This window comes from Trachemys scripta, chromosome 2, assembly GCF_013100865.1.
Source record: "Trachemys scripta elegans isolate TJP31775 chromosome 2, CAS_Tse_1.0, whole genome shotgun sequence".
Taxonomy (NCBI): domain Eukaryota; kingdom Metazoa; phylum Chordata; order Testudines; family Emydidae; genus Trachemys; species Trachemys scripta.
This window is the reverse complement of record NC_048299.1, coordinates 60,512,154-60,526,702: the sequence shown is the minus strand read 5'-3', so window position 1 is coordinate 60,526,702 and position 14,549 is coordinate 60,512,154. Positions and strand designations below refer to the sequence as shown.

The 14,549-nt window shown below is 35.3% G+C and overlaps 1 protein-coding gene across 1 annotated transcript in view; it reads left to right on the top strand.

Moving 5' to 3' along the window:
- The window catches only part of SKAP2 (src kinase associated phosphoprotein 2), a 150,036-nt gene that overhangs the window by 21,214 nt on the left and 114,273 nt on the right, over window positions 1–14,549 (top strand). The window contains exons 3-4 of the mRNA XM_034760674.1: window positions 635–660; window positions 9,474–9,581. Of these exons, the coding sequence (XP_034616565.1) occupies window positions 635–660; window positions 9,474–9,581 (134 nt within the window). The remainder of the gene's footprint in view (window positions 1–634; window positions 661–9,473; window positions 9,582–14,549) is intronic.

Sequence of the window (14,549 nt, the reverse complement as noted above, 5' to 3'; positions counted from 1 at the left end):
GCTTTATTGTGAATATGTATTCACAATATGTGACTATGTATTCAAAGAGCTATTATATTTAAACGCATATCAACATCTTAATTAACAAGTATCTTCTGTATATCTATTTTGTTTTTCATATGCTGCTAAAATATTCAAGTCACATTGTGTTCATTATAAAACATGTAAAAAGATTGTAATATGTAACTTCTGATAAATGGCTTTCATTTATATAGAGATATCTTAAAATATGATATTAATTTTTGGGAAGGTAATGGAAAAGTAAACGATATGTCATATGTTCACCATTTTAATTAAGCTATTTGAGCAAATGTGTTAGAATCTTTTTTTTAAGTATTTTTATTATTACACCTGAATCTGTTTTTAAGTAGCATTTTTTATTTGTCACTATTCCATGAAATTTCTTTAAAATGTTTGATAATCATGCTCAAAAATTCAAAAACACTGGAAGAAGAACTGATTAAATGTTTTAATAAAGGTGAAAATTTGCGATATAAATTTGCAGCAGCAGTACTCATAGCTCAAAACTGTTATTTGGAAACTAATAATTTTTCTGTGTTTGGGTTTGTCACAACCTGAGACTTTCCAAATGCATATTGCTTCATGTTGTGTTTCTTTTCTCCCTCCCCTGCAGTTACCCTCAAGATTTCCAGGATAAAGGTAAATGTAAAATATTTTATTTCACTGTGGTATGACTTAAATACTTTGCTCATTGACAGACTCTCAATTGAATAAACATACTGTACATGTGTTTAAAAGCATAACATTCAAAGGTTCAGCTTGTGCATTTATTGACTTTCAAGGATGAGGATGCTAGCTCCCCCTACTGAGCAAAAAAAATTAAAAGCTTCAAAAATCTCCTGTGTGCTTCAAAATTTGTGTGCTAAAACCTCACTCATTGAATAACTTGGTTATATTTACTTCATGAATACACCATAGGAGAAAGTTCACTAATAAAGGGGTCTTGTTTAGAAATGTAGCTGGAAGTTTATATAAATTGAATGTCTTAAATATAGATTACTTAATAAAGTAATAAATAACAAAAACTCAGTATTGTCTAAAACTATACAATTAATGTTTTGTCATAGAAAGTGTATTCAAAGCAGTCTACTTTGGCAGTAAGGAACATTAATAGTGATAATTTATTTAAGACCTTTTTTGTGAAGGAGAGATACTAAAGTCTTCTCTTCAACAGTGATATATTTTACTTTTTAATAGGTTGATTTTAATGACTATATGATATTTATTGGCTTTTGCTCCACCCTGAATGAATATGTTCATAGTGTAGCAGGAAATCAGATCTTTAGCACAGGAGAACAAGATTTAGAGTGCTAGTAATGAAAACTGAAGTTTGTGTTCTGTATTGTCTTCTTGAGGAGTAAACAAAGCGGCACAGTGCAGCTAGAAAGAGAAAAGATTGAAGAGTTGTTGCTACAGTGTTCTGTTCTGTAACTAAACCTGGAATGGCCCTTATTTCCATGATGCTAATTCATGAGGTCATGACCTGTAGCCTGTGGATGCTGGTATGAGGGTCACAGTGTGAGGTCAAAAAAGCTTATGCGAAGTTGCACTCTTTGCAGAAAGTCGAACCCTGGTACCTTTCTCTGTAGACGGGAGATACCAGTGTATAACTAATATTAGTACTAGCTGATAACGTGAGAGTGTACTGACACTTTCTATGAACCAGCTTTTCAGCTAGGAAAAGCTAAAGCAAAATACAGTTAAAATCAGACTATAGATTTTTTTTTTTTAAATAACTTGAATGAATTAAATATATATCTATATCTTTCATTTTCCATTTTAACAGTGGCGGTTCTTAACTTTCTGGAATCAATTGGGTTTGGCAAAATCAAAATAAAAAGTTTGCACTTACAATTTTTTTAAATTAAATTACCCCACTTTATATTATATCTTAGTCCTTCCACTCAAGTTAAAATCACATTTTGTTCATCTTCATCGGAAGTAAATGGAAAAGAATAAAATAAATTCAAAAGTTGTATTTTTATTAAGAAAATGTCTTAGCTTTAATTTGAAATTAGGTGGGTTCACTGTTCAATTTAAAATGTATCTGATTTTTGTAAAGTGTATTTTACATTTTAAAGTATTTGTTGTAGTGTATGTACAGTAATGTGTAACTTCCAAATTTGTATATAACAACCAGAAGGTTTCAAAATGATTTAGGTAGGCTCACAGATAAACATGTGAGCTGGTTACAAAGACCAGAGCTCCTATTTACTGCAGTTTATTTAAAACCAAGTTGAAGAAAACTTCTTATAGCATATCGGCTCTTCCAACTGTTAAAGACTTAATTGATCTGGTTGGTAGTGCATTTTTTTTTTCTCCTCAACTAATTTTGAGAGGAGGTTTCTTTAGCTCTAGAGGAAGATATAACTTGCAGAATTCAGCGTGCAGTGGTTGCCATATTCTTATGACCTGCTCCGATTTCAGTGATGAGTTTATTTGATATGCTTTGTTGAAAGTACATACAACCTTTAAGAAGAACAGCATTGCCTTGAGCACTCTTAATCCCCATGGAGCGTCTAGAACTGCATGTGGTATAACTTGTAAATTTTGACATTGTTTAGTTTTCTTTCAATGTAACTAAAATGAAAGGACACGAAAATGTATGTTGGTGAGTTCTACAAATGGGGCCAAACTTTGAAAATGTTATCTACATAGAAAATCTAGACGCATTCATGAGCATGGATATACAAAGTGAAAATATCACTTAATTCTCATCCATGAGTTATTACCTAATTTTACATTGGCTCTTACAGTTAGGATATAATGCTAATTGTGGACAGGTAGAATCCCTATCCTGCCCTCAAGACAATACATACATACTGGATTAATGTCCAAAACACTCTCCCTTTCTTAGAATTTTTCTTTATTCTTTACTTAATAAACAATAAGATAAGGAGGGAGCTTAGGCTGAGTTTTGTTTGTTCCTAGGGTTTTCCTGTAGGACCTCTGAGGTGTTTTGTTTTTTTTATTATTGACTCTTGTTGTGCTTCAGCCCTTTAGAACTGTAGATGCATCAAAAAGTGGGTATAAACACACTCAATCTAAATTGTTCTAAATTTTCCAACAGAGAGATCTCCTGAAAGATCAGTGATTACATGAATTTTTAGTGAGGCTTATACAGAGACTAGTTTTTGGTTCTAAGGAGATAGGAGCCTGGACTTTGTTGAAGATTGAGAGTTATTACAGTTTTTGGCGTTTCTATCTACGTTTGAGATTAATTGAATCAATATTTTGGCTGCCAAAATGTTTAGCCAAAAGAGCTTTGTTTTTAACTCATGCTAAAAATAGTGCTAAAGTTGGCAGAAGCACGATTGAAAGTACTGTGGACCCTAGATACCATACTTGTGCTGTTACGTGCTGAGATACGGTTCCTGCTCTCTGTAATGACCGGGCTGAGAGCTGCTGCTTTTTATTGAGGCAGTGTTTCTGTTTTGTGATTCTGCATAAGCTGCCATCCGGAGACGGTAGCAGAGGCTTCTGGGGCTAGAAAAGACAGAGGCATTGGCTTACGGTTAGGAGTAGCACAACAACAGCTACTGAACGATATCACGTGGATGTGGAAGTATGGACCTAGCTGATGCTGTATTTAATGGCAGATGATCTCTATGCAGACCACCACTTCTGGGCCAGGAATGCAAATGCACACTGGTGGTAGCGAATTATGATGGAAATATGGGGTGACTGGCAGTGGGCCCAGGACTTTTGCATTAAAACATATGCATTCATGGAACTGTGTGAGGACCTTGCCTCAGACCTTGAGTGTCAGAGCACCTAGATGAGACCCATTAAAAGTCCAGAAGCATGTCGTTGCTGCCTATGGAAATGGACACCCCCAGATTGCTATATATCAGTTAGCAATCAGTCTGGGGTTGGAAAATCTACAGATGGTGCAATGGTCATTGAAGTTAGCAAGGCAATTAATGATGTGCTGTCCCCTGTGATGGGTTCGGTCACAGAGACCCCCCCTTGGGACTGTCACCTGATGTACTGAAACTACCTCTGAGCCCGTTTTCTTTGCCAACTTGGGACTCCAGAACCCTGTCTTGTTGAGCCAGACACACAAGCCTGCTTCAACAAGGACCCAGGGTCTGAACCACGCCCCCAAAGCTGCAGACTTAACTGAAAACAGCTCAACAAGTACTCCTGTCTCCAGCACCCAGACACCCAGTTCCCAATGGGATCCAAACCCCAAGTAAATCCGTTTTACTCTGTATAAAGCTTATACAGGGTAAACTCAAATTGTCCACCTTCTATAACACTGATAGAGAGCTATGCACAGCTGTTTGGCCCCAGGTATTGATCACTGACTCTGGGTTAATTAATAAACAAAAATGATTTTATTAAGTATAAAAAATAGCATTTAAGTGGTTTCAAGTAATAACAGACAGAACAAAGTAAGTTACCAAGCAAAATAAAGCAAAACATGCAAGTCTAAGCCTAATACATTAAGAAACTGAATACAGGTAAATCTCACCCTCAGAGATGTTCCATTAAGCTTTTTTCACAGACTAGACTTCTTTCTAGTCTGGGTCCAATCCTTTCCCCTGGTACAGCCTTGTTAGTTCCCGCTCAGGTGGTAATGAGGGGATTTCTCATGATTGGCCACCCCTTTGTTCTGTTCCACCCCCTTTTATAGCTTTAGCACAAGGCAGGAATCCTTTGTCTCTCTCTGGGTTCCCACCCCTCCTTCTAAATGGAAAAGCACCAGGTTAAAGATGGATCGCAGTATCATGTGACATGGTCACATGTCCTGTGAGACCCCTAGTCTCCATTCTTCCAAGGCTGGCTGGCACATACCCCAGAAGGTTTGCAAGTTAACAGAACCATTTATAGGTGATTGATTCTGAAGCACCCTTAATGGCTTCCACTTACATGTTTACATCAGTAATACAAGTTTATATCTTCTCCTAACTCCAGACTTAGAAATAATATATGCAAACAAATAGGATAAACACACTCAGTAGATCATAAGCTTTGTAATGATACCTTACAAGAGACCCTTTGCATGAAGCATATTCCAGTTACATTATATTCATACTCATTAGCATATTTCCATAAAACATATGGAGTGCAATGTCACAGTCCCCCAGGCTTGTAAAATTGGAAATATTCCTGAAATAATTGAAGGGTTTGAATGGATGGGCTCCCAAACTGCACAGGCACGATGGCGGGGGAACAGTATGCATCCCCACCAGTATTGAGCAAGCGAATATATTAACAGGAAAGGATACTATTCCATTGTTATGCAGGCTCTTGTGGACCATCATGGCATATTCATGCTCACCTACTTTGGATGCAGCGGGAGAGGCTGCATGATGCCAGGGTGTTCTAGAGGTCTGACCTCTTTCAACATGGGCAAGCTGGTATGTTGTTCCTCTCCCTAATATCACAATATCTGTGATCCTGATGTGTGCCAACAGGACAACGTAGTTTAACTACATGTTGACCTTGAGCAAGTGCAGGATGGTGGTGTTTGAACATGAGGTTAGCATGCAGTGAAGACAATGCCAAAGAATCAGCTTGTGTGTAGAGCATTAGTTCCCTGAGTTTTGTAGATGGCTAGTCCTTCTTTAAATAAAGTTAGCGGCTACTTTCCATTTTAAGCTCACTTCTTAGTATCTCCCTATCTCACTGCCAACCTAAGCAATCCACCAAAAATTTCACATGCCAGATACAATCTCCTGGTAGAACTCTTCTGGAAACACTGGGAGAACTTTACATGAGAAATTTCAGAGATAGTTACGTAATTATTTCTATCATTTTTTTTTCAAAGACTTTCCTAATGCTTTTTGACTCTTCACATCTCTGAAACATATTCACCTACAAACCTCATACTGCTTCTGTAGTGCTTAATATGTAGATGTCTTTCTTTGGTTTTATAAGGCTCAGGTAGGAATTCTTTGGATGTTTAAAATTACCACTTGATATCAAAACCTAGATGATTGATTCACACACCTTAATGCATATACTTTATCAGTTTGCTGCATGTCACAGTGGGCATGGAGAGAATAGCCATCAAAGGAACCACTTGGGTGACAGGTGGATTGAGTCATTTTCTCATTGATGTTCTATTGAAAATCAACTAAACAACCAAGAGACTAAAGTGTACAAGCTTTAGTTTGAAAGTAACTTTATTCACTCATTTGAGCTAACGAACCTGTTTTGGGAATCTTACATTTATTAATTGCTGGGTATAATAGTCTTTCCAGCAGTGAAGGTTGGATACTGGGCAGAAGGAATTCATTTCAGCTTGACACGTTTGGCCAAGCCTTCTGGAATAGCAAAAAATCAGAAGTTTTTGAGGCAGCTACTTGCCTGCCCTCCTGTAAGTGTTTTATATGCTTTAAGATTAAGTTTGAGCAATTTTTTTGCTTCCTTCTTCCTAGATGTTTTATTAACACAATGTCTAGACCAGGGGTAGTAAATAGGTGGACAGTGGGTTAAATCCGGATGGCCAGCCACTTTTGAACGGACCCGAAAATCATGTTGTTTACTTTTTAAATTATTATTATTATTAATAATTTATTTTTATTTATTTATTATCATTATTGCTGTTTATTATTTTCTCTGGAGTCTGGACCTTGACTGTACCTTGACCAAGAAATTTGGACCTTGACAAAAAATAATTGACTACCCCTGATCTAGCAAGAGTCTATTTCAGGGCCAGAGGCTGAAATGATGTCTGATGTCTGATCTCCTTTACAGATTAAGTGGCTGAAGTAGTATCTTAAATGTTTGAGTTCATTACTATGAACAAGTAGTAGCAGAGGAAAACGAATTGTGGAAAAAAGGAAGAGTTTGATGGGTTTTTTTACCAGATCCCTATAAAATAATATGGTCTTGTTCTTATATTCAGTCGATACCAGCTAAACCTGTTGGAAATGTTCAATGCAGAATACAGGGAATTAAAGTGCAGCCCTTGTTAACATAACAACACTTAAGTGTCTAATTCCCCACTTACCATTCTGCACACTTACCCCCTTGGTGTGTGCTGTTTCAGAACATCAATAAATTAATGTACTGTAATTGAAAAGATGGTGTTTAATAAGAAAAGATCAGGTACAGTACCTTTTATTGTGGGCAAATCAAAATATTGATTCTGTGGTCAAACCTAAGTGGTGAGTTAAACTGCAGAAATGAGAGAATAGGACTTTTTTTTTTTATAACTGTTAACAGTATATCATTAATTAAACTTTAAAAAAAAAAAAAAAAGTTCCAGGATAAATCAAATGCTGTTCTGGGGAAACTAGAAACCATATTAATGAACATCAACTCCTTAATTATCCTCATGACTATATAACAGGGACACATTCATGTCTTTTCTGTGTGCAATAACTTTTACAAAGAAGTATTTTAAAACTGATCATTAATTTTATGACCACAGAAATGAGATGCAAAATTTATGCTGTTGTCATTGGCATAGGCTCAAGGCACTACTGACATTATGTGTGATTGTAATGGAATGGCTGCCAGCTAATGAGTCTATAGACAATTCGTTTGAGCATGCCTTGCTTTTAGATGTCTGATTAGGCTGTAATGCTTTCAATTATGTCTTCAAATTGTATTGGATACATTTACCTGATGCCTGTTGTTGCTTGGTAGTTCAGCTTTCTATTACATAAATACAAGTCGAATACTTTCCTTTAATTTATTTATGCTTTTCAGATGTATTTGCAGGCACTTAGCACCTGTGGAGGGGAGAAAATGGTTTGTGCTGCTCAACACTGACTCCTCTGACTGGTTAAGGAGTAGCATTGATAGCTTCAAATGCAGTCAGTTCCAGTCTTCCTCAGTCAGAAGAATATTGGCTTTGATACAGGGTCTGGTTGTGGGAAGATGAAAAGTAGGGAAAGGATTACTAGGGCTTGTCCAAAGATACAGAAGACCCCACAGAATTAACAAGAAGGCTTATTATACTTTTGATGTATAAAACTTTAGGGAGTAATATCCCTATATATTAACAGATCAGACTCCTAAATCTCTCAACCCCACAAAGCCAGGAAATTGAGAATTAAGGCTGATTCTACTCTTAAATCATTTTGTCATGCATAAACTTAAGCATTGTAGATGTGTTTTTCATTGAAGCTCCAGAATATTGGGTGATCTATGATACCAAAATGAGCTACAATTCCCAGGTACAATTGGGTGAGTTAAAGACTGCATTTCAGCCTGTAGTGTGAACTACAAAGCACTTGGTTTAAACACAAAAACAAAAGATCTGGCTTAATATAGTCTCAAACATCTTCCAAGTTAGTTCCCCCTCTATTTCAGTGTCTATGGTATATTTTCTTAGTGTTAAGTATTTCAATTACTGTATTTTCAACACAAAGTATGGGTACACAAATACACGTTCTCGTACACAGGGCGACAGTGTTTCTATTTGTGCTCAGATTATTTTTCTGTGTGGGTAATTTTTTAAGCCTGACAACTTCAGCTTTAACCACTCAATTTTTGCAAAATATAAACAGTTTTTGAAAGAAGAGCGATTGGGCACTCTTTTTTCTACATTCTCTGATATGCGTAACTCTTCTCCTTTTCTTTGCATAGTTGGTATATTTTTTAGACATATACCACATTTTGGGAAGGAAACTTCATTTTGCATAATGAAAATGAAAGTTGCATGTAATACTTCCCCCCCCCCCCCATTTCCCCTCATTCTAGCAATAAGACCCAACATGACATGTACGTTAGCCAGCTATTGATGCATACCTCAGGTGTATTTGAGACCCTTAGTTCCCTGAGAAGCACACCTATAGATTACTGTGCTATACACACACAGTTGTAGCTGAGTACTATTAAAGTGTGACTCCATTTTTTATTTCAAAGGGAAAAGGAAACACCACCTTTAAAAATACTTTTAAGTGGAAAGACGTATCCTTACACTTTTGAAAAATAGTTTGTAGTTGAGGAGAAAGCAAATTGAAAACGTGTGGAAGTGCACAAAATGTTGCTGAAAATGCAGTTTGGCACTTTTTGCAAAGGAGACAGTTGAAGACTTTCCCTTACTTCCCCAAATGTGTTCTCTTTTCCCTCTATCCTCAGGCTGTCTGTCTTTCGTTTCCTGTTAGTTTCTTCCCTCACACACAGTTTTGGTGTGTGGCATGGTTTTCTTTTTCTTTCTTTCTTTCTTTCTTTCTTTCTCTTTTTTCCCAGCTGTGCACCACTGGGAGGGGTTCATTAATATGACATCATTAAAAAGACCCACTTGGCCAATTAGAATGTAGCTTTGGAGCACCAGTGTGCACAGCCATACTCTAGTATTCAGAGGTACATGAAGTGAAATTAAGAGAACAATAGGACCCTGAATTTGTTCAGTTTAATTTAAAATATGACTTGACATCATTCTTTCTTATTAACAAAGAATTGCTAAATCTCTGCTTTCAAAATGAATTCTGTTTATGTCAGAAGGAGACAGTTATTAACAAATGGTTTCTGTTTGACTCTTGCAGGAGAATTGGAAGATGAGGAAGAGTCTGAGGGCTCTTTCCCTTCACCTCCTGATAATCTCTCATTAGCATCTGACCGATATGATAAAGAGGATGAAGGACCCTCTGATGGTACGTGACTCTGTTTATCTTAGAATGCACTAGATTTGCCAGTTTGCTACAAACCCATGCAATCTGATCTTTTTGATTAGGGTGGTGTTATGGTTGGAAAGCAGATAAACAGATGGGCATCATCAGACAGCTGGACAGTTTTCTTACCTTTACAAGAACCTTTAAGGAACTGAAGAGCTCTCTCTAGTGGTGCTAAAAGCATAGTGAACCTGTCATAAGTGCACACTGTTTTTACTCACATATTTTTTCATAATGAAAACTCTTCTGTAGAATTTTTTTAAAGATAGATCAGTGGGTAAAGCAGTATGTGAATATTCATAGTAACAAATTGTTTGTTAATTCAACATGATCAGATTCTTGCTTAATTTTATTGTGCTACTTAATGGCTTGCTGTATTATTTATCTTATAAATAATGAAACAGTTTAATTGATTGATATTTTTCTTTAAACTTCATGCAGAACGAGTTCATAAAATATTAAATTAATTATTCCTACAATGCTTCCTCACATTAAGATTGTCTTATGTAGATTGTTTTCTTTAAATAAATGTTTAGTTTTTTTTTAAATGGGAAGTCAAACCTTTGTTCCATAGTTGTTTTCATATTGTTTTATCCTGTGTTCAAAAGTATATAAACAACCAAATGTAGCATTACATTTAATGAAGATATGAACAACTGAATATTGCAAGAGTTAAGCTTGCTTTATCATTGCTTCCATTTTTTGAGGTCCATTTATTTTTATACACAATATAAAAAAATCTTGTATGGGTAATATATGATTATAAATTAAATACATATAGAAATGAATTAACTATGTATATTAATTTGTGGCACTGAAAGTTAGAAGTGAATGATGTTTTCTGCCATGATATGATGATCAAACTGTGCAGCTCCATCTCAGAATACAATTGCTGAATGAAAATATGCTTCCCGCAACATAGCACTCCACATTTTATGTTACCCAGATTATTCCCTTTGGAAACATAAATTGCTTTTATGAGGTATAAAATTATGTCTATTGCAGAACAGGGATAAGTCAAGTACATGCATAAGTGATAAACCTTCTAACCACTGATTCTGAATAACGACATTTTCTTTATACACACAACTTTGTTAAAATGTGCAACAATAATCACATACTTTTTCAGTTGCACTTGCTTTTCATTTTGGCAAATGTAGAAATTTTATTAAAAAAGCAAAAACAAACTTTGTTGTTCATATTATAATTATTAGTCAAACAAGGCATGGCTTGTATAAAATCTAAATTAGTTTTCCAAAGTACAAACAAGTTAAAGTTTCCATTTTTTGTACTTACAGATTTTATTAAAATACCTTTTTGTGGTTATATCTTACGATATGTTGATTTTGAAGCTACTACAAAGGATATATGTCAAAATTATCTGGATATTTGACAGAGAAAATAAAGCTATATATTTTTTTCTGAAGTTGTACATTATTAAGAAAAAGACAGCAGTTTTGTTGACAAAACTGAATAATGAATTGTTGAACAATGCTGATGCCTAAATATATTATCAATTTGGACATACAGATAATTAATTTAGTCTCTTTTGGATGTTGTAATTACTAGATTAAGCGCATAGATACCACTATAATAGCCAATTTGCAAAATCCTTAGATAATTAGATAAAATGTAGGATAAAAATACAACTAGTACAAGATAATATAATCTAAGATGATGAAACTTTGTACTGTTGTCCCTTGTGGCCAAGTCCTGTGGGAGATCCTGAGTCAGAAGTGAGTAAAGATGGTGGAATTGGTCCATAAATATTGATAATTTTCTTGAATCATTTTTGTTTAGTTTGCGTGCAGTAGGTAATTTTAAAGACATTTGAAATTCAAAATGTAGACCAATATTTTCAAATCTAGCTGCCTAGACTTAGGCTCCCAAATTTGTGTTTAGGTACCTAAATAGGTAGCCTGATTTTGAAAGGTGCTGAGTGCCTCCAGCTCTTATTGACATGAATGGATTTGTGGGTGCTCAGTAGTTTCAAAAACCAGCCTATTTATATTTAGGACCCTAAAGGCACAATCCTGTAACTTAATCCGCATGATCCTGTGCTGATCCCCGTTTACTTAAAGTGGGGTCCATGCAGGTGTAAGAATCTCATTGTACTCATTCAGTTGCAGGATCAAGGCTTATTAAGTATGGAATTAGGAACCTAACTGAAGTTCAGAAATATTCTCCATTTAACTTCCAGGGTCATTCTTCTTCTACTGTACTTAAATGATTATGTAATGCAAAATTATTAGGTTTTATGTGCTTAAACATTACAATAAAGAATTTAAGACTTGTATGTTTTCCATAAATACCAAGTTCAGATTTCTCAGTATTCCTCTAAAAATATAATTGCGAAGTTATACTAATAATTATCTGTAACTGTCTGGAGGGCTATCATATGTATTCTGCAATCATTCTAAACTCCTGTTTTTTGTGTGAGAGCCCTTTATCTAATGTTATATTAATTACAAGGGAGATAATCCATTTAACAATAAGTACGGTATAACTAAATTAGTCCAGGTCACCAAAAGGCCTTTTGTCAAATCTGATTGTTACTTTGTCCTTTTGACTTTTACCTTATGGTAGGCACTAACAAAGTATCTAAACTTTGATGGATTATAAACTCTAAACATGATATGTATTTTTCATAATGCTAATGTAATTTTCTAGGTACTGAAAAGGTCAAACCCCCACATCTCTGTGTGCATTCTAAGTCTGTCTTTCCTTTTAATATTTCTTTTTCTCTGTTCCTCTGGTTCAAAAGTTCACTCAGTTCCCAAATGGCCACCTAATTTTCCAGTTATTCCCTCAAGCCATATGTGTTTTGGTTTCTTTATGGTTTATTAGGTACTGTAGGAAAGTAGCATAAGTTATATCTTCTAATGAAATTCAAGCACACTTCAGTGATGCTTTGACTTGATTGCTGGCAGCAATTAAATCACAACGAAGGAGAATAATGCATAGGCTCACAAGGTCCAGACACCCTACAGAAACTGAAAAAAGATTAAAAAAATAAAATAACAAAAAAAAGCACCCCCAAAACCAAACCAAACCAAAAATCCCTGCCAGGCACTGTGTTCCTAACCTGATTTTTTTTTTTTTTTTTATTGGCTAACAGGCTGACTGATCGCAAAATCATAACTTGCTGTGTGCTAACAGGCAGAGTTCACTTGTAGGTTATTGTGAGCTGATAATGGGTTAGATGGAGTTTTGATTTTCGCATTGGACCCTGGTGCACCAGATTAATGGAATTTCAATGAGAGACTGGAGTAGTCACAGCTTTGTCAGAAAAACAGATGGAGATTCTATAGTCATGTTTTCTCATTAATACCAGTTGCCTGAAAGGTGTACTACTTCTCTATACAAAAGACTCGAAATAATTGATTTTTGAGTGGGATATTTTTTTTCATTTATTGATGACTAGGTTTCTTGTAACTTAAATGACCTGTTTTTGTATAGTATGTTGTATAACAATGTTGCGGCTTGTAATTTCTTACTCTCCTTATGTCTGTTTTGAAATTTGGTTGTGGTAGGAAATAAATCTCTAGCTATGCTACAAAAGGGGAAACCAAGACATGTTAAAATACTTACAAATCAAAATAGTAAGTCTGTACTTTATGGTTATGGTTAAAAAAAAAGTTATCACCAATTTTAGAAGATAGTGCTTTAAAAAATAAAAAAGGAAACCATTTCATTTACAGGAAATAGTTTGTTCCTTGTACTGGGACACCAAAGGGGGAAAAGTCAATATCAAAGGTGGAGCGTTTTTTGGATTAATTAAAAAAAAATTAGTTCAGCGCCATTTGAAACTATTAAAGTATCTCAGGCTGTTTAAAATTTTAATCTTTTATAATTTTGGTAAGGGACTCTATAGATAAGCTGTTTAATTTTTTTAAAACAAAACCCTGATTTCACTTTTTTCTATTGCATGATGACTTGTTCAGTTCAGATGAAGTGAATGTTCTTCTGGGATACTTCCTTCATTTGTTTGTCCCTGGTGGAGGTGGTAATGCTTCAAACTACCTGAAATTACATTAGGGGGTGCACAAAGATGTGAAAATGCACTTTCAAGCCTGGAAGCAGATCTATCTACATTTAGCTTCACATCTTCAGGGGGCATGAACCTGATCTCTCAATCAATGTTCGGTTTAAAAAAATCTCAATGGATTTTGGTAACATTTGAAGCAATTTAGACCATAGTCATTTCGGTGGATGACAATCTAGAAATGTTGCCTTGAAGTGCAGAAGGCTGAAAGAAATATTGAAAATGTGTCTTATCTAAGTACTCTACGTGGTCCTCATAATTGTAGTATTTGGATATAATCATGAATAAAATATGCCATTTTAATTGAAGAACCTTAAATAGTGCAATAGTCCTGTCCTAGAAAAATCAATTTGAGCTGGAAAACGAGAATAGAGTAGGAAATGTGTGGCTGGTGATGAATAAGCTGAACGGGTGTGTTGTGGGTTATGTTTTTTCTCAGAATAGATTCTGGCAGTGTTGGAGACAGGGTAAGGTAGTGGAGAGTAACCAGTGTGCTTTACTGAATATTTTTGCTGAAGAAAGCCAACATGTTTCTCCCATACGAGAATATAAAACTTTTGGTGCTAAGTGTAAAAATTCTAAAATCCACACTTGAGTCAGTCTAATTTTCTGGATTTGGGATGCCTATTTTACTTGTGTTATAATCCTTCTCTATTTCAATATTGTATGGCATTTTAGATTGTGAAAGTGAGAATGAAAAATGATACACTTTAATATTTTTATATGTTACGTTGAAAGGTAGGGTCTGATTTACAGGTCACAATTGCTTAATCCCCCCCCCCCACCATAGTCATGGGAGCATTTTTAGATAGAGAGACTTATAATACCTTCACAGTGGAAGGTGGTAGATGTAGAGAACTCAAATACCCAAGGGAACTTTTTCCTTGCAGTGTACAATGTAAATT